General features: G+C 39.2%; 1 protein-coding gene across 9 annotated transcripts in view; it reads left to right on the top strand.

Moving 5' to 3' along the window:
- Window positions 1-459: 459 nt before the first annotated feature.
- The window catches only part of TPX2 (TPX2 microtubule nucleation factor), a 57,333-nt gene continuing 36,413 nt past the window's right edge, over window positions 460-21,379 (top strand). For 2 of the 9 annotated variants that reach the window (XM_042980681.1, XM_042980675.1), the window contains exons 1-4: window positions 486-536; window positions 3,471-3,604; window positions 15,582-15,753; window positions 17,614-17,736. In XM_042980681.1, the coding sequence (XP_042836615.1) occupies window positions 15,648-15,753; window positions 17,614-17,736 (229 nt within the window). In that variant the 5' untranslated portion in view covers window positions 486-536; window positions 3,471-3,604; window positions 15,582-15,647. Of the gene's footprint in view, window positions 542-611; window positions 829-3,470; window positions 3,632-14,113; window positions 14,195-15,581; window positions 15,754-17,613; window positions 17,737-21,379 lie in introns of those variants that run through there. The other 7 variants (XM_042980678.1, XM_042980677.1, XM_007073543.3 and 4 more) reach the window with 7 other exon arrangements.

Raw genomic sequence — 21,379 nt, 5'->3', positions numbered from 1 at the left:
GGAAGACTTTGAGAGACTCCTCTCCTTGGCAGAGAAGCTGAGGGCGAGTCTATGTTGTACACAGGGGACTCTATGTTAGAACGAAGAGAATTTCGATGAACATTCAAGGCACCATACACCACTATAGGGAGAATAATAAATATTTTTCTTCGGTTAAAGTTTTGGGGAGGTCCAGGTGCGCGCCGTTCTGTTACCTGAAGCGACTCCTCATCTCCTCAGTTGGTACCACCTCTCCCGAATAATTTGTAGTCGAGCATTCTGGGCTTTGTAGTAATTTCCTTATTAGAGTTGTTCCACGGGGCTCGCGCAGTTGCTTGAGACTACATTTCCCAGGAGCCTCCCGGGCCGGTTGTTTGCTTGTCCCTCATCATGACTTCCGGCGTCCCGGCGCACTGCTGGGCCAATCGGGAGGCTAAGACTGCCCATTCCTGGCCCTCTGATTGGTGCATTCGACTAGAGAGCCTGGGTTCAAATTTTCAACGGTACTGAATGAGGCCCGCGGCGGGTGTTCCGGACGCTCGGTTGTCAGAGCTGAGGTGAGGTGAGCCTTGGGGAGAAACGGGGAGCAGCTAGGGGTGCGGGGCTGCTTTCTCTGCTGCTGTCTGCTGCTCTGCCTGGTTCTCGAACGGCTGGAGGTGGCTCGCCTCTAAGCCCGTAGTGCGGCCCGAGCGTCTTGGCCCGGGCTTCACAGGCGGCGGCGGCGGCGGTGTGTGTGGGCTCCGTCTTGGCCGGGCCGAGAGGGAGCTAGACTTCGGACCACCGCTTTCTTGGTGACAGGATTTTCCCGTGAAGTGTGGCCGGACCGAGGCTGGCGGGCTGCGTCTCGAGGTAGAGACGGAGGCCGGCCGTGGGAAATAGGGGGAAGGAGGGTTGGTGGGAGGTTGTAGGCTAATAACGGTAACGACCATTGTTACCACGAAGGGATGAAATAAGCATTCACTGGAGTGAGCACTCTGCGTGCGTTTTCTCGTTCAATTTTCGCACCAAGCCGATGAAGCAGGCGCTGTTCGTAACCCCCACTTTATAGAGGAGGAAACAGGCCCAGATTTCAAGAAATGGGTGCAACAGTAGCCCCGCCCTCAAGGAGTGTGGCTTCGGTGGAGGAAAACTGATGTGGGCACAGGCAACTGCATTTAAAAACTATTGTGTAAGAAAGAAAGGTAATAGATACGGTGTGAGAATTGCGGGACAGGTTAATTGCAATTGGAGTTGTCTTTCTGTTTGGGGTTTAAAATTCATCCTGTTTTATCTGTATCTGCTTAGCCCTCCCCCTTTGTAACGAATAACTAGGTATTCTTTCCTTTCTAATTTTCTATCCTAGAACGTTTATAGGTTGGAGAGGAAAGGAAAAGTGTGAGCCAGACTATAAAAAGCAGCCCCCCCCCCTTTTTTTTTTTTTTTTTGATGTATGGTTTCTTTGTCTCACATACAGTTTTCTAGTAGTTAAGTACCCAGGACTTTCCCCAATCAGTCTTGCTTAGGACCAGACAGCGTCCATCGCTCTCCTGATCTTGCTCTGAGGTCATTGCTTTATGTACTCCCAGGTTCATTCCGTTTTACCTTGTCTTGACATCCTATGACCTTTCTTTGTATTTGTCTCACTCATCGGATGCCAGAATTTGAATTATTTACTACTATGATAAGGATATTCTTCTGTTGTGTCGTCAGTGTATCCTATCATAACCCCTGTCCAGCCACCCCTAGATCAGCCTTGGTTGTTTTGGAGTAACACTGTTGGTGTGGTGTGTTAGCTCAGCGTTAAGTTGCCACTCTCGGGATAAAAGTTACTGTTGCTCCCAGCTCACTTAGCTAATTAATTGACTTTTTGAGGGTGTACCGTGTGCTCAGACTGGTATTAGATGCTATGGGTATTCAGATGTATGATGTTCTCGTGGGTTTTCTGGTATGTTTGAGGACAGAAGACTGATTCAGATTGACACGTGACAATCTGAACAAGACGCGACCGAATTGGAGTCCTCTAGTGTTATGTATCGTAGGCGCCCTGGCAATGTAGAGGTGAGGGAGATCAGTGAGGCTTCAGACAAGCAAGGCGTGTCTTTGTGAAGCAGAGAGGACACATACTGGCTCTTGGTAAGCAGAGTGTGGTTAGACAAGAACTAGAACAGTCTTGGTGCACAGAAGTTGCCCACTTAATATCTGCTGTATTGGATAGGCAAGAGGGCATTATCTAAATTGACTACACAACTGCAGATATGAAAAACTGGATGACTTCAGCTAGGTCGGTCAATTTGTTTAAATTTTAAAATTATTTATTTATTTATTTATTTAAAAAAAAATTTTTTAACGTTTATTTATTTTTGAGACAGAGAGAGCGTGAACAGGGGAGGGGCAGAGAGAGAGGGAGACACAGAATCTGAAACAGGCTCCAGGCTCTGAGCCATCAGCCCAGAGCCCGACGCGGGGCTCAAACTCACGAACCACGAGATCATGACCCGAGCCGAAGTCAGATGCTCAACCGACTGAGCCACCCAGGCACCCCTAAATTTTAAAATTATTTAAATGATGCTTAAGTCTGTGTATTCCAAGGTTAATAAAGTTGACTTATCCTGCACTTGCAATTAAGCTTCTCCGGGAGACAGGATTAGGTGAGAAAGTCCTTCATTTTTTGTTTAGGTGCCAGGAGATGATGAGTTCTTCCATGTCCCCTATATATTTTTTCCTTTCAGCCTCTCCTGGGTCTTTTCCCTAATCCTTTTTGAATTGCTGGTGAAGGAAGGAAGAGGAGAGACCTAAATGCCCTTTGGCAAACTGAATTGTCTTTGCAATGAGTAAAGTTAGGAAACAGAATTAATTGACTACAGGGAGACTGAACAGCCCATTCAGTTCTGTAAATAGATCTGTATTTGAGACAGACATAGAGCTCAGAGGTTTTAAGGTACTTGGTGCAAAAAGTATAGATAACTGGGAGGGGTTCTGGGTTTGTTTGCACAGAGAAACTTGATTGGGGAGCAATTAAAGATTAGTGAGAAAGGAGCTTACTTTGGAAACATATAAAAAATACTATATCTACTCATTTAAATAGAAAAAGGTAGTAAAAGTTTTTTTATAAGTGTGCCTACTTATAAGTGCCTACTTTATAAGTGTGCTTACTTACTATAAGTGTGCCTACTATTTGTCCTGAGGTTTGAATAGAAATGCACTCTATTACTCCTTGGTGTCAGTGTTCCTAAATTGCAAGATTTGGAAAGGTAGTTTTAAAGTGGGAATATATAATGTCAAAGACACCAGAAGACAGCAAATGTATACTAAAATTTAAGCTGAAATGACAAGTTAAGAAGTTTGGCATTTGGGGTAGATTTATGCTATTTAGAACTTAGCTCTCAGAAGCACTCTTTGGTTTGGAGAGTGGCTGGCTATCTCTGGTGTTATGCAGCCCCTTCCTATTCTCTGTTAACCATCTTTACTACAGAGATCATGAACCTGTTATATCACCTTTCTGTTTCTTCCAGGTTCTTGATAACAAGTACTTGCTAGACTTCAGGACTTCAGAAGAGAGGTGAAAGAGTACGTTGCAACTCTGAGTCAAGTCTATAGGCAGGTGGACTGACTGATGGATTAAACCACAAGTAAAGCTGAGTCTACAGTGAGTTACATTAAAAAGGAATAAGAGGTAGGGCGCCTGGGTGGCTCAGTCGGTTAGGCATCTGACTTCGGCTGAGGTCATGATCTCGCGGTCCGTGAGTTCGAGCCCCGCGTCAGGCTCTGTGCTGACAGCTCAGAGCCTGGAGCCTGTTTCAGATTCTGTGTCTCCCTCTCTCTCTGACCCTCCCCCGTTCATGCTGTCTCTCCCTGTCTCAAAAATGAATAAACGTTAAAAAAAAAAAAATTAAAAAAAAAAAAAGGAATAAGAGGAACATTAATATATTAGCATCAAAAGTGTTTAACTTTAGGGGCGCCTGGGTAGCTCAGTCAGCTAAGCATTCAACTTCGGCTCAGGTCATGATCTCACAGCTCGTGGGTTCGAGCCCCACATCGGGCTCTGAGCTGACAGCTCAGAGCCTGGAGCCTGCTTCAGATTCTATGTCTCCATCTCTCTCTGCCCCTCCCCCCTTACGTTCTCTCTCTCTCTCTCTCTCTCTCTCTCTCTCTCTTTCTCTCTCTCTCAGAAAATAAATAAGTATTAAAAAAAATTGTTTTAAAGTGTTTAACTTTAGGGGTGCCTGGTTGGCTCAGTCGGTTAAGTGTCCAATTTTGGCTTAAGTCATGATCTCATGGTTTGTGGGTTCCAGCCCTGTTTGGGCTCTGTGTTGACAGCTCAGAGCCTGGAACCTGCTTTGGTTCTGTCTCCCTCTTTGCTCCTCCCCTGCTTGGTCTCTCTCTCTCTCTCAAAAATGGGTAAACGTTAAAAAAATATTTTAAAGGTGTTTAATGTATCTTAAAAAGTAACATATTTGGGGAAAAATTATTTTTTCTAAGTTTATTTACTTAGAGCGAGTGCAAGTTGGGGAGGGGTAGAGAGAGAGAGGGAGAGAGAGACTCCCAAGCAAGCTCCACACTGTTGGCACAGAGCCCGACCCAGGGCTTGAGCCCACAAACCATGAGATCACGACCTGAGCTGAAATCAAGAGTCGAATGCTTAACTGACTGAGCTACCCAGGCACCCCAGAAAATTTATTTAATATGGAAAAGCAAAAGAAATAAATATGATTCACTATTCTACCTCTTAGATAAACTATTGCTAACATTTGATAGATTTCTTTCCAATTTTTTTTCTGTGCCTGTATTTGGTTTTAAAAAGTCATACACTAAAAACTTTCATTATTTTTTTTTTAACCTGATTAGGTTATTAACATTTTTTCATGTCAATAAAATTTGCTACAACATAATTTTAATGGCTACATGGTAGTCCATTAGATGGTTCTACCATAGTATTTTATGCAGTGAAATCCTTGGTGAAAAGAATGCATATTTTCAAGACTTTGGTACATAATACCAATTGCCTCATGGGAGAATTGTGCTGATAAACATACCCACTTAGTAGTGTATATTCACACAGGCACAAATTTATATTTTTAAACTATGTAATACATTCACGTGGCACAAAAATAAAAATAATATAAAAATATTTATAGTTAAAAATCTTCTGTCACTGTCTGTCTCACTTCCTGGCATTTAATAGGTAATCAGTTTTTGAGGTTCTTAGGTACATGTGTATCTACATCCCAAGAAACATACCCTTTGAAGGATGTAAATCTTTACAAGACTGAGTGACTGAGGTTTGACTAGGATTGTAACCTCCTGTAGCCCCACTGTCAACCCTTACAAAACTCAGCTTCTTGTGTCGGAACAGCAGAATACTTGGATATTCTACAAAGATTTCCTTTTAGTATTCTACAGAGATCTGTGTTATTATTTGGTAATAATATTGCCATTATTTGGTAAATGGCATCATTGATTTTTATCAAGGTCCTATTAGTTGTATAAGAGTAGATTAGGGTTTATAAAGTTCTGTGGATAAATTAAATAAAGCAGAACTGAGTTTGTAATCCATAACTCACAAGTTTGGGAGAGAGTCGATAAAAAAAAACTACATTTGCTTGAGGTTTCTGGACAGTGATGAATTACAACAAGTGTCCATGTGTCCTGTGCTGACTTCTGAGTGCTTAGACAGTGAGGGATTGTCATTGGATTTTAAATTGACCCAATTTTGGAAGCTTCATGGATCTGTTTCGGTAAACAGATCCAATTTCAACGTAGAAGTTAGCAAACATAAATGTGGAAACACAAAGTCCATTTACTTCCTTCAGACTTAGTTTGTGACTTTGATTAACAGTTAAAATGACATGCTGGATTATGTTGCCATTTACTGACTCCTGCTAATCCCTTATGTACAAAAAAAAAATGTAGGTAAGATGAAAATAACTCAACTCTATTTAACTTGTGGTTTGGTAACAGGATCTCTTTTCCCTTGTGAAAGTAGGAGAGGGTGTCCCTGGGGGAATGGCACCATTTGGGATGGGACCATTTACTAACTACACTTCTAATGAAGTCTTGACTTACTTTGTTTACTATGTTACCAGTTGTTTAAGTCATGATTTTTCTTCCAATAGGAACAGGTTAAGATGCAGCTCCCAAACTGGATAGTGAAGTGCTTGAGAGCATCTGTCACACCAAAGTCTTTGTTTTATTTAGGAGCTGCCAGTCCACTGTTCCAGCTTTCCTTAGAACTTACCCTTTTGCAGTTTTCCCCCACCTCCCCTGAACCTGTGCTTTTTGATTTATAGAGCTTGTCAAGGCTAGTTATTTTTGGTTTGAGAGTGAAGAGGGACAGGACATGATTGAGGTTAATTTCAGACGAATGTGGAAACAAATTACATTGCTTCTTTTGCAATCTTCCTCGGTTGTGTGCTTTTTCCCTCATTTGTTTCCCTTTTCCATTTATCTCTTCCCTTAGAAAAAGTCAGTATTCATCCTTGTAGAACTCTGTAGGTCTGTCTGTATCTCCTTATCTTGTTGTTGCTGTTGTTCTTTGTGCATTTCTTTCTTTCTTTCTTTCTTTTTTAAAATTTTGATTTGAGTATAGTTGACACACAATGCTACATGAGTTTCAGGTGTACAACATAGTGATTCAACATCTCTGTAGGTTATGCTATGCTCACCACTGTTTGTATCTTTTATGCATCACTTCCACCAGGTACACTTCTCTGACCCTCCTGTTCCCCTTCTCTGCACTTCCATAGTGCCTTTGGTTTTCTTCTGTTATATCACGGATCACCCTGTATCACAATTGTCTGTATTTTCCACTCAAATGTGAGTTTCTTAAGGGAAGAGACTCTTTATATGCTTTTAGTCTTTGTTTTTTGGAAACAAAAATGAGCTATGTGATATGATGATGGCACTTAATAGGCAGTTCTAAAAGGAAGCTAAGTGGTTCATAATATGGGAGAGGCTTTTTCCTCAGTTCTGTTGCAGGATTATTGGTCTGAAAGAGCTATTCACTCAGATGGTTTCTAGTTTTGCAGGAATCTAGAGCTGTGGTAGATTCAGATAATTTTGAAATGTGAAGCTGATTCTCTTCCTTGGCAGTCTGATTTGTTTGGGAGAATGTGGTTGACGCATGTGCCTTTTTTCTTTCTTTCTTTTTTTTTTTTTTCTTCAGTGAGACCTGTTGACAGAAATTCAATCTTGATAAAGGGGTGCAGGAAGGCATCCAGTTCCCATCATGCCTAGGTCTCTTTCATTTAAACAGTTGGCCCAGACTCTGGCCTGTTCCATTTCCCACTAGGCCTTGTGCTTTTTAATATTTGAAGGTTTTACATCTTAATTTTATTATTTATGGGAGAAGCAGTGTGGTAAAACTGGCATAGCCGAGTAGTTACTTTTGGTTTTGTTCATGTACTTGTGCTATCACCTTTTATTGAAGAGAGTCAGACTTCTAAATGGATTTGTATTTTGCTTACTTTTTCCCCTTTTTGGGGGAGTTGGGGAGGTGGGAATGGTCTCCTGAGTTGGCCATACTGGACCAAAAATAGCTTTTAAAAGAAGGCTTTTTTTTTTTTTTTTTTTAATTTATTTATTTTGACAGAGAGAGAGAAAGAGAGAGAGTGTGCACAAGCAGGGGAGGGGCAGAGAGGAAGAGAGGAAATCCCAAGCAGGCTTCACCTATTGTGGGGCTCATGCTCATGATCTGCAAGATCATGACCTGAACTGAGATCAAGAGTTGGATGCTTAACTGATTGAGCCACGCAAGCATCCCAAAAAGCTTTTTTAAAAAATGGTCATGTTAGAAAAATAGTATTTCAGTTTTAAAATTTCACCTAAGTAAAGATTAAGCATGTTTAGGTTTGAGCCCCTTGCCTTTTGACCCCCATCAATCAAATGCACTCCTAGACCTCAGAAGACATTTCTCCTTCTGATGCTTAAATACTGTATTCATGGTTTCTTTTACTCTATAATATCCACCGAGAGGTTCAGACTAACTTCCGTCTTATAAATAGCAAAAACTTTATATGCAAGAGTACAAACTAATAAAAGAGAAATTAAGAGGTGGTGATTTACTTTATGGGATGATTTAGCTCAGAGCTTTCCCGGTGTATGTATGTATTTATTTATAATTTTTTTAATGTTTATTTTTGAGAGCGTGAGCAAGCACACAAGCAGGGGAGGGGCAGAGAGTGAGGGAGATACAGGATCCCAAGCAGGCTCCAGGCTCTGAGCTGTCAGCCCAGAGCCCGACGCCGGCCTTGAACCCATGAACCATGAGATCATGACCTGAGCCAAAGTTGGACAGCTAACCAACTGAGCCACCCAGACCCCCTATCCAGTGTATTTAGAATAGGGTTTTTAATTTAGCAGTGTTCTTTTATGAACAGCTTCTCAGGATGCTTAGTTTTGTGTAAAGCAGAGTTAATTTTTGCATTTGACTGACAGTATGATTTGGTTATCTACCTCATCTTTGAAGGAATATTTATAGGAAACACCTGTACATTATAGCGACCTGAGATTTTGGAATCCCACAGACCTGGTCTTAAAACTTAACACTGCTACATACTAGTTGGTGATTGTGGAGTGACTTAATTACTCTGGGCCTGTTTCCTTATTTGTAAAAAGGTGATGATGATATCTACCTTGTATATTTTTAATGCACTTTAAATGTGATGGTTTCTTAATTTTAAAAATGTATTTATTTTTAAATTTTTATTTATTTAAGTAATCTGCACACCCCCTGTAGGGCTCGAACTCATGACCCTGAGATCGAAAGTCCTGTGTTCCTCCCACTGAGCCAGCCAGGTGCCCCAAATGAGATGATTTATGTAAAGTGCCTAATAAAGTGGTTGGCCTGTAGTAAATAGTATTTGGAAGTTATTATCTATAAATGGTTTTATCCTTTGTGCCTTGACATTTCACATTGATCTACATAAATCTCTATTTTTTAAAATAAATATGAGAGGAAATAAATAAATAAATAAATAAATAAATAAATAAATAAATAAAAATATATACTTACACGCACACAAAGAGGCACCTGTCTGGCTCAGTCGGTAGAGCACACAACTCTTGATCTTGGGGTCATGCCCTACATTGGGCATAGAGATTACTGAAAAAAAAATTAAGTAAATAAGAGAGGTTAGTGGATAAGGACATATCCTTTAGGGTCTACTTGAATGCAGATGCTGGCTCTGCTATTTCTTAACTGTGTGATCATGAGTAAGTAGTAAATCTCTCCTTGCCTCAGTTTCCTTGTCTATAAAATGAAGACAACAATAGTACCTACTTCATAGGATTTTTGTGAGGATTTAGTGAATTAATTAATACATGTAAAACATCGCCAGGAGTGTCTGGCATGTCATAAGTACTCAGTAATTAATAGCTATTATTATTATTTTTTTTTTATAATTTTTTTTTTTAACGTTTTATTTATTTTTGAGACAGGGAGAGACAGAGCATGAACAGGGGAGGGTCAGAGAGAGGGAGACACAGAATCTGAAACAGGCTCCAGGCTCTGCGCTGTAGTTGGCAAACTACAGATCATGACCTGATCTGAAATCAAGAGTCAGATAGATGCTCAACTGACTGAGCTACTCAGGTGCCCCATTAGCTATTATTTTTAACTTTTTTTTTCAAGTTTGTATACTTAAAAAAATTTTTTTTTTTTTAATGTTTGAGAGAGAGAGAGAGAGACAGAGCGTGAGCGGGGAGGGGCAGAGAGAGAGGGAGACAGAATCCGAAGCAAGCTCCAGGCTCTGAGCTGTAAGCACAGTGCCACCTGATGCTGGGCTTGAACTCGTGAACCTCAAGATCATGAGTCAAAGTTGGAAGCTTAACCGACTGAGCCACCCAAGTGCCCCACAAGTTTGTGTACTTTTTATTAAGTCAATACTCAGGAGCATTTTGTTTTTATAAAGAAACATTAAAAAAAGAAATAATGTGTAACATTTAGATAAGTGAAGTTAGTAGCCAATTTCAGACCCTGTAAATGGGAAACTTTATTTCCAAAAATCAATAGATTTAACAATTATTGCTGGATTACCAAGGGTACTTAATAAAAATCCCAGAAAGTGCAGTGACTTATGGACTGTAAATGCCACTTTAGGGGGAAATAAGTACTGCTTAACCAGTTCTTTAAACTAAAAAGAGGGGCGCCTGGGTGGCGCACTCGGTTAAGCGTCCGACTTCAGCCAGGTCACGATCTCGCGGTCTGTGAGTTCGAGCCCCGCGTCAGGCTCTGGGCTGATGGCTCGGAGCCTGGAGCCTGTTTCCGATTCTGTGTCTCCCTCTCTCTCTGCCCCTCCCCCATTCATGGTCTGTCTCTCTCTCTGTCCCAAAAATAAATAAAAAACGTTGAAAAAAAAAAAAAAAACTAAAAAGATATTTATTTATATAATAAGATGTATTCAAAGAGTTCATATAGTGAAAAGTCTTCCCCTGACTCAGAACTCCTAGCTTTCTTCCCAGACCCAAATACTGTTAACACTTCTGTGTCTCCTTCCACAATAATCTATGTATGTACAAAAGTATACATGAGTATATATTACCCCTTTCCTTCTTTTTAACATGAATGAGAGTATGCACTTCTACAGTTTACTTTTCTCACCTAATAGCCCTTGGAGCTCATTGTGTACATATTACCACATATGCAAAGTTATCTAATATTAAATTCTCTAATATTTTATTATAGGATTGTACCCTAATTTATTCAAACAGTCTTCTATTGGTGGAATTTTTGTTTTTAGTTTTTTTGCTTTTATGAACAATGCTATCGTGCACTTTCTTATACTTACGTATGCATAAGTACATATCTGTAAGATAAAGTTTTACACTTGGCAAGACCTATCGAAAACATGCACTTGCTCTCCAAAGAGGGTAGCCATGTAGCTCCATAATTTAAAAAAGAAAAAAGAATGTGAGGGGTTATATTTGAATACTTTCCAGGTGGTTTTTTCAGTGGCATGCTTTGGTGGAATCATGGTTTTTAGGAAGCTAAGTGGGGTTGTTGCATATTACATTCCTGCCTCTTCCCTCCCCCAGCTTTAGTTGTCTTCATTGCATTCCTGCCTGGGAAGTGTTCCCAGTGACCTGGGTTAGGCATTAAGATCATGGGAATCCAAGATTTTCCCATGTCTTCCAGCATGTTTGTTCACAAGAACAGGAAAACTTCCTTGCAACAGGGGAATTTTAACCACTGTCCGTCACTGGGGAATCTTTCAGTGAGGGTCCTTTGAATATAGATATGGTCAAGGGGAGGAGAGGCAGTGATATCTTATAGTAGTGCATTGTATAGTACTTGAAGTGCCTTCTCATGTTTATGGGAAGTAAGTAGGCAGAAAGATACAGTGCCTCTCCTGTTGTTCTATACATGTAGTAAATGCCAGAGACAGGTCTAGAATTCTGGACTTCTTTGTTGGGATTGTTTTGGGCTATAAGTGACAGAAAATGTGACTGTAATGGCTTATTCAAAAAGAGTATTGTCTGGAGGTAGATGGTTGCTGATATTTGATCAATGGTCAGTAGCTCAGCAATATCAGGGCCAGTGTTACTTTTTTGGCCATCCACTTGTATACGCGATAGCTGCTCTATCTCTAGCTATTACATTTGCCTTTAAGGCAAGAAGAAGGGTTGAAGGGAAAGGGCAAGAACAAGGGCTGTGGCTATATCAGGAAAGTAAGTTTTTCTGTAAATCCCTCAGCAGATTCCTACTTCATTCTCATTGGCCAGAACTGTTCTGGCTACACTAAGCTTAAAAGGTGACTTTTGTTATGGTGTGCTTCCTACTATTTTGATGATGTTCAATGAAACATATTTAATCAGTTTGACTTAAGTGATATTAATTTCTAATTCTCTTTTTTTTTTTAATTTTTTTAACGTTTATTTATTTTTGAGACAGAGAGAGACAGAGCATGAACGGTGGAGGGTCAGAGAGAGGGAGACACAGAATCTGAAACAGGCTCCAGGCTCTGAGCGGTCAGCACAGAGCCCGACACGGGGCTTGAACTCACGGACCACAAGATCATGACCTGAGCCGAAGTCGGCCGCTTAACCGACTGAGCCACCCAGGCGCCCCAATTTCTAATTCTCTTTATATTTAGAGTTTATAATTTAAATATTGTATACTATCTTATTTTTTGAGTGCGCCAGAACCTTAGCTCCTATCTAGATTTTAAATTCCTTTGTGTCTGAGACTAGATCTTCTACTTTTTGTGTAAGACATAGTCTCAACTTGAGTATTAATGAGAAAGGAGCTCCGATATCATTAAGCCCATATTTAAGGCCCCTAGTGAGTGTATAAGAGTGGACTGCTGGGGCGCCTGGGTGGCGCAGTCGGTTGGGCGTCCGACTTCAGCCAGGTCACGATCTCGCACTCCGTGAGTTCGAGCCCCGCGTCAGGCTCTGGGCTGATGGCTCAGAGCCTGGAGCCTGTTTCCGATTCTGTGTCTCCCTCTCTCTCTGCCCCTCCCCCGTTCATGCTCTGTCTCTCTCTGTCCCAAAAATAAATAAATGTTGAAAAAAAAAATTTTTTTTTAAAAAAAAAAAGAGTGGACTGCTAACAAATAACTTAGTGAGTTAAATTGATTAATGAAGGTAGACATAGTGAAAACTTTAAAATGAGAATAATAAAGACTCCTCTATTCAGGGCAAAAGACTATGGAGAATGGATTTACTTGGATATGCAGTCCTCTTTTCTATGCAAATAGAGGCCATAACTATGTTAATATGCCTCTTTAATTCATAGGGTGAGAGGGCAGAACAATGTGGAAAGAACATTGTGTTGATGTTAGGAGCCTCAGTTTTGGATCTAGTTCTGCCTTTACATAATTGTATGATACTGGGCACATCATTCTCTCTTCAGCTTCCTCTTCTAGAATGGGAATAATAATTGCTGCTTTACGAGATTGTTGGAGAGTATTTGAAATACTGTGTATTTACTACTTCATGGCACCTGGCATGTATAATGTATAAGTACTTTTGGTAACTGTTTTTACCATGATCATTAGTATTATTGTTGTGTTGATCTTGGAAGAGCCTTTTTGCTGTAATTAATCCTTATCTATAAACTGCAAAAGTTAGTTATTAAGATTCCTTCTGATTCCAAAATAATCATGTTTCTACACTAAGTACCTCAACTGGGGCATTGTTATAAAGGTATCTGTGGAGTTCTGGCTGCATTGAGTTCATAGGAGAGACCATGGAAAGATGAAGTTCTCTGGTGTGTGGATTGATGTCACTATGTAAACCAAATAATTATTAGAATAAATGTTTCTCAGGCACTCAAGTACCTTCTGAATTACCCCAACCACTGAGAGAAGCTAACGAAATACTGGCCAAACCACTGAGCAATGAAGTTGGGTGTAACTACTCTTATGATTTATCTCAGAGCATAGGTATAGTTGTATACTATAAAGACAATGAGTGCTGAGGGTTATTAGTGCCCAGAATTGGTGACATTGTGGCATACCTCTGGTGATATAAGTTCCTTTTTAGGAACGGTTTTACAGTTTGTATCAAGAGTCAGCAATTCCATTTTTAAGAATTTCTCTTAAGGGTAGGGGCGCCTGGGTGGCTCAGTTGGTTGAGTGTCCGACTTCAGCTCAGGTCATGATCTCGTGGTTCATGGGCTCGAGCTCCGCATTGGGCTCTGTGCTGACGACTTGAAGCCTGGAGCCTGCTTGGGATTCTGTGTCTCCCTCTCTCTCTGCCCCTCCCCCAGTCATGTTCTGTCTCTCTCAAAAATGAATAAACATTTAAAAAAAAAGGAATTTATCTTAAGGGCATACTTAAGGATGTGTACAGAAATTGAACTACAAGGATATTCTTCTAGTAGTATCTTTAAAGTGAAAATATTGGAAAATGCCTAAAAATAGGGGGTATGTAAATTATAGTATAGCTGTCAGTTGATGAAATATCTATATATATATTGACATGGAAAATGCTCATAATATGTGAAGCAGATTTCAAATATATGTGTGTATATAGAGAAAAAATGAGAGAGAGAGGGAGACAGACTGGAATAGTGTGGTATTGTAGATTATTATTTTTTATAGGAGTTTTTTTATGATTTCTTTAATGAGCATGAATTTTTATAATAAAGGCTTAAAGGTACTTAATTTAATAAATGTGTATGCAAGTAATTAGTGGTATCTACTTCTCTTCCAAGATACAGAATACTTTAAAGTACATGTTGTTCCCTGGATGAAGACAAATGGCTCATTGGATTTCATAGGGAAATTATTTGCCAGTGAGTGTGTCCTTCAGACTGTTTTTGAAACTACTTCCAGATAGTTTCTTAACCGTAAATGGCTAGAGTGGGGGCTGACTTTAAACCTACACAGGTTTCTACAGGAGAGTGTAAAACTTTGTACACCGGAGCAGGGATGGGCCCATACCTTTGACTTAATTTACATGTTTCTTTGACCTAATTTACATGTCGTGCCTTTTATGTGTGTGTGTGTTTTTTTTTTTTTTTAAGATTTTATTTTTAGCAATCTCTCTACCCAGCGTAGGGCTCAAACCTACAATCCCGAGGTCAAGAGTGGCATGCTCTACTGACTGAGCCAGCTAGGTGCCTCCTTTTATGTATTTCTTTCTTTTTTTTTTTCAATTTTTTTAATGTTTGTTTATTTTTGAGACAGAGACACAGTGTGAGCAGGGGAGGGGCAGAGAAAGAGGAAGACACAATCTGAAGCGGGCTCCAGGCTCTGAGCTCTCAGCACAGAGCCCGACGTGGGGCTAGAACTCACAAACCGAGGGACCGTCACCTGAGCTGAAGTCAGACACTTAACTGACTGAGCCACCCAGGTGCCTATGAAAATATTTCCAGGGAAAGAAAACCTGTAGTTGGCAAAACGTACTAAGTTTTTACTAGGTATAAGATACCGTTCTGAGAACCTTGATGGGTGAGGTATACACAAGTGAATAAAATCCGTCCTTGTCTTCAGGAATTTACGGTCTACTAGGAGAGGCATTTGCATAGTTAACTAATATAAAATTGAATGGTAAACAAAGCATTATGGCCTTGGAGAGGTAGCAATTAGTATGATAGGTAGAAATTGGGAAAGTTTGTAGAGAATTGAATTGGACTTTGAATAATGAGTAAGATTTTAGTTAGTAGGTGTAAAATTTAATGGTGTGTTTCAGAATGGGTTATTCAGGGCAGAGAAAGAGTAGTGGGATGTGGGAGAGGCTAGAAATGAAAAAATGGTAGGTTGAGGGAAAATAAAATAATGAATGTCAAACACCTAGTATGGTACTTTGCCTGGCATGTTGTAGGCACTCATCAAACTTTGCCTCCTTCTAATTCCAACACATTTATCTTCAGGAATATCTTCAAGTTACCAAAAAAGAAAAGTTAACTTTGGGGCACCTGGCTGGCTTAGCCAGTAGAGCATGAAACTCTTGATCTTGGGGTTGTGAGTTTGAGCCTCATGTTGGGTGTAGAGATTGCTTAAAAAAAAAAAAATCTTTGAAAAAGAAAAGTTAACTTTTAGTTTGGTTTGAAAAATAAGGTGTCTTGTCCAGGTTATTTTCAGAATTGCAAATGTGGTAGTAAAATCAAAGTAATTGCTGGGGAATTAGTACCTTAGATTAATGCACAACCAAGTTTCTGAACCATTTCTTTTCATTAGAAGGTGATCTGTTGAGAAGAGTGAGTACTGGGAAAAACCTGCTCTTCTGTGCCAAGGCAGAGGACAATGTCACAAGTTAAAACTTCTTATTCCTATGATGCTCCCACGGACTTCATCAATTTTACCTCTTTGGATGATGAGGAAGATACCCAAAACATAGATTCTTGGTTTGGTAAGTGTCTGCTTTTTCAGGCCATTTTAAGGGTTAGTAGCTCGCTTTGTTCTGAGTACCTTTCAAAAAAATAGTAGGAATTTCAAGAAAATAACTAAAATATAAATTATTTTCTACACCAAGATATTTTATCATTTATGATATGATAGAAATAATTGAAATGCCCAGTGTCTTAGGAGTGGGCTATCAGTGTTATTTTGCAGTTAGGAATAGTAAATATTTAAGCATTAGGGATATATGGAAAAATCCAGATGAAACAAAGTTGAGTGAAACTCTAAGATTCAAAACATGTCTGTAGTGATAGCAGCCACATAAAAACTTGCTCTACTGTCATTGGGCATAGAATCTAGTATTACAGTTAGGATACTGACATTGATACAGTCTACCCATCTTACTCAGATTTCCCCAGTTTCACTTGTACTCATACTCATTTCTGTAGTAAGTTCTATGCAATTTTATCACTTGTGTAGGTTTGTGTATCTACTTCCACTGTCAAGATACTGAACAGTTCTAACATCACAGGCATTCTTGTGTTGCTTTTTTATAACTACAGTTACTGCCCTATTGCTTCCCCTCACTGATTCATTTTTAGCTGGAGGGATTATGCTACTCAGAACCCAATCCTCAAACAGAAATGGGATTGCCTGGTGTTGAGTCATATGATTTGATGCAAACCCTGACACCAGGCCAATAATAAATAAGGATGTGGTTATGTTTTTATAGTATTTTGGGATAATATGGTGAGACCAGTGATATGTCAGGCTAGTAGTTGCTAGGGTCTCTTCATTTTATTCTTTCTCGTATACTTATCTTCTGTATTAAAAAAAAAAAAAAATGTGATGGGAGAAAAAAAATGAGTCCATTACAGCTGCACTTATCACTTACAATGCAGTGTCCACGTGTGGTGGCACATGCCCTTCTCTTGCAAAAGGCCTTTAATGGTATCCGTTGGAGAAGGGGTCTGTTGGAAGTGGTGTGGAGGAAAGGTGAAGAGGACCAGCTGCCCTATAAGGATCTTCTCACGTCCTTGCATTACTGAAACCTTGAGGAAGACAACCCTGGGTTGTCTATCTTTTTTTCTAAGTTTCTTTAAAAACAAGATAGAAAATATTTGTACAGCGAAACTGGTAAATACAATGTCGAAGAAAAAAATTAATCCTACCATTCTTTCAAAACCACCTTAGTTCTAATACATTATTTTCTAATTCTCTTCCAAATAATCATATCTTTTTATACAGTTGCACTCTGATTGTACATGCACAGTGTTATTGCTGGAGCTCACCACATTCCTGAAGCTTCTGTTTGTTGGTAGGCAGTTGGTAGAACGGATGTTTCACTGCTTTGCCCTCACTTTTGGGCACAGGAGAACCTAAGGTCAAATCCCTTGGGAGAGCCTAGCTCTGTTCCATCCTCACACACCCACTTCTTACCAACCAGTTGAAAGAGAACCTCAACTCAAATAGACCATAAGATGTCTCTTGTAAGCCCTGCAGATCTTAATAGCTACAGTTTCCTTTAAGAGGAACATGATGTATTTAGGTGGTAGATTAGGCCAGTTCATGCTTATATGGTCCTAAATGTGTATCAAACAAAGATAAGTAGCTATTCACAATGCAGAGTCTGCACTTCTCCTTTTCTGTAATACATTGTTCAGTGTTGCCAGTGTTACAGTGATAGTTTTTATAGTCTCTATCTCTGACGTATAATGTGTACTCATTTCATTTTGATCACAAGAACTTTGTACTTGCCAAATGTGCTGGAAGCGTACTAGTAGGGGCTTTAGGCCCCATTTACAAGTGCATAGGACTGATTTATTTTGCTTCCTTGCTGATTGTTTAAATGATGCTCTTTTTTTCACAGAAGAGAAAGCCAATTTGGAGAACAAGTTTCCTGGGAAGAATGGCATAGGAGGGCTTTTTCAGGGCAAAACCCCTCTGAGGAAGCCTAATCCTCAGCAAGCTATTGTCACACCTTTAAGACCAGGTAAGAAAGAACATCTTAGGAAAAAGCTCTTTGGTAGAATGGTGGAACAGTGTGTTATGGGCCTGAGGGATCTGGGGGAATTATGTAAATGTTGTATCCTTTGGTTTATTATTGGTGAAATGGGCCAGTTTCACTTTATGGTGAATGTGACACTAATGATGTACTACACTTTTTTTTTTTTTTTTTTTTTTTTTTTTTATTTCTTGGAACTTAAGCTAACATAGACTTTTACTGCCAGATATAAAACTCTTTTCTTTTTATGACAAGATTTAACATAACATAACATAACCTGAGTCTGGCTGGGAAACAAAGCAGTAGGAGAGAAGAATGTACTGCTTGTCATTGCACAAGAATTCTTTGAGTCATGTATCTGATTCTAAAAGATAATTGGCATTTAAACTGGTGGTTACTAAGTCTGCAGAATATTTTCTATTTGATCAGAACAAAAGAAGCATTTTTAAGAGATCATAAATCCTTAAAAATTACTTTTTTGAAGTAACAGCCATATTTAGATATGATTCACATGAACAAATCACCCAAAGTGTACATTTCAGTCTTAAAAAAAAAAATTTTTTTTTAATGTTTTATTTTTTGAGAGACAGAGACAGAGTGCAAGCAGGGGAGGAGCAGAGAGGGAGGGAGACACAGAATCCAAAGCGGGCTCCGGGCTCTGAGCACAGAGCCTGATGCAGGGCTCAAACCCACGAAAAAGAGATCATGACCTGAGCCAAAGTCAGACACCTAACCAACTGAGCCACTCAGGCTCTCCATCAGTGTTTTTCACAGTACAGTCATAGAGTAGTTGTACAACCAATACCACAATCAATTTAGAACATTTGAAAATTACTCTTGATGGATGAATCTGAAACTGGCTCCAATTAGACCGTTAAGTAGAGGAGTCATACCAGGAAATAGCTGTATTTCTAGCAAACTTTTGTAATTTACAAAGTCTAAGCTGCTAGGATGACTTTCAAATAATTAACTCATGAGTACAGATGATATCTATTGAATTTGGGATTAGGGCAGGGACCCTGAACTTTTGCATCCATCGTCTTAATTGCAGAAGGGGTTAGAACTGCATGGCATGTTTCACTTGCCATGCTTGGAATGCCTGTGGCCTCAGTGTTGCATCCTCAGGTAAATTACATTAGTTCATTAGGCATGGCAGATTTTCTGTTGCCTTGGTGGTCTTTGTGCTCTTCTTGAATTGAAAGAGTATGTACTGTTACCTAATTTGTCTGGACCACTTTCAGTTGAAGACTGTTTTGTCAACAGTGTGCCCCAAAGCAAGAAACTTCTGTTGGGTCTGTCATGTGGCAAAAACCATGCACATTGCTTACGTGCATGCCCCTTAGGCCCCTCAGAGTCTGTGTTCTTTCATATTACATATTTTCACCTGTCTTATGAGTGTTGTTGCCTCTGCATTCAATTCCTAACGTAATTGAAAAGTTCCTATTCATCATTCAAGGTCCAGCTCAAATACCCTTTTTTCTCTGATTCCTCTTACTGTGTTCTCAAAGCACTTTTCATACCTCTATTTTAATTTCAATTTTCTTTTGTGTTGCTAATACAAAAAAAATAATTGATTCTTACATATTAATCTTTTATCCTGCGACCTTCTAAACTCACTAGTTTTAGTAGTTTTTTTTAATAGATTCCATCAGATTTTTACATAGATCATATCATCTGCAAATATGCCTTTTATTTCTTTTTCTCGCATACTGTACTGGCTAGAACCTTTAGTGGGATGTTGGATAGGAGTGGAAAAGGTAGACATGCTTGTCTTATTCCTGTGCGTTCAGGCTTTTACCATTAAATATGATGTTAACTGTAGTTTTTTCATAAATATCCTTGATCAGGCTGAGGAAATTCCCATCTATTCCTATTTGCTGATAATTTTTTATTTGGAATGGATGTGAGATTTTGTCAAATGCCTTTTCTGCTTATATTGAGATGATTATATGATCATTTTTCTTTTTTTGGTCTGTTACTGTGTTGAATTACACTGATTTTCCAACGTTAAGCCAACCTTGCATTTCTGGGATGAACCCCAATTGGTCATGATGGTATTTTTTCTTTGTATACATTTTTAGGTTGTTTGCTACATTTTTGTTGGGAATTTCTGTATATATTTTTCATGAGGTATATTGGTCTGTAGTTTTCTTTGTGATACCTTTGCTTGTTTTGATAAATACCTTACTCTAAATATTCCCTACTCTTCTTTTTTTTTTTTTTTTTTTGGAGGAATTTGTGTAGAATTAATATTAGGTCTTACTTAAATGTTTGGTAGAAGTCACCATTAAAGCCATCTGGGTCTGGACTTTTCTTTGTACAAAGGTTTTTTTTTTTTTAATTTTTTTTTAAAATTTTTTTTTAACATTTATTTATTTATTTATTTTATTTATTTATTTTTTAACGTTTATTTATTTTTGAGACAGCAAGACACAGAGCATGAACAGGGGAGGGGCAGAGAGAGAGGGAGACACAGAATCTGAAACAGGCTCCAGGCTCCAGGCTCCGAGCTGTCAGCACAGAGCCCGATGCAGGGCTCGAACTCACGGACCGTGAGATCATGACCTGAGCCGAAGTCGGATGCTTAACCGACCAAGCCACCCAGGCGCCCCAACATTTATTTATTTTTGAGACAGAGAGAGAGAGAGAGCATGAACAGGGGAAGGTCAGAGAAAGAGGGAGACACAGAATCTGAATGAAACAAGCTCCAGGCTCTGAGCTGTCAGCACAGAGCCCGACGCGGGGCTCGAACCCACAGACCACAAGATCATGACCTGAGCCGAAGTCGGACGCTTAACCGACTGAGCCACCCAGGCGCCCCTGTAGAAAGGTTTTTAACTACAAATTCAAATTCTTTAACACTCTCATCTTGAGTGAGTGTTGGTAGTTTGTATCTAAAATAATTTGTCCATTTCATCTAAGTTGTTGAATGTTCATAATGTTCCCTTATTATCCTTTTAATATTTACAGATTCTGTGTGGTATCACCTCTTTCATTCCTGATCTTGGTAATTTGTCTCTGTTTTCCTAATCAGCCTGGCTAGAGATTTATTAGTGTTACTGATTTTCTGAAAGAACCAACTTTTGGTTTCGTTGTTGTTGTTTTTCTATTGCTTTTTCTATTTCATTGATTTTCATTCTGATCTATTAGTTCCCTTCTTCTACTTACTTTGAGTTCAATATGCTCTTTTTTTTTTTTTTTTTTTTTTTTTTTTTAGTTTCTTAGATAGCTGAAGTCATTGATTGGAAATCTTTCTTCTATAAATTTCCCCCTAAGTACTGCTTTAGTGGCATCCCACAATTTTGGTGTGCTCTGTATTCATTTTCATTCCATTCAAAATACTTTTAATTTCTTTATTGCTATCTTCTTGATCCATGTGTTTTTTTTTTTAATTGAGATATAATGGACATACAACATTGTGTAAGTTTAAGGTGTTGATTTGATATGTTTATATATTGCAACGTGACTGACACCTCTATCATATCACATAATTATTTCTTTTCTCTCATTGTGAGAACAATGAGGATCTTGTCTCTTAGCAACTTTGAAGTTTATAATACAGTATTGACTATAATCTCTATGACTATTATTGTTGACTGTAATCTCCAGGATTTATCTACTAGTTCCAAGT

Source organism: Panthera tigris, chromosome A3 (genome assembly GCF_018350195.1).
Source record: "Panthera tigris isolate Pti1 chromosome A3, P.tigris_Pti1_mat1.1, whole genome shotgun sequence".
In the NCBI taxonomy this organism is placed as follows: domain Eukaryota; kingdom Metazoa; phylum Chordata; class Mammalia; order Carnivora; family Felidae; genus Panthera; species Panthera tigris.
Note: the sequence above shows the minus strand (reverse complement) of the source record. Positions and strands in the feature narration are given on the sequence as shown.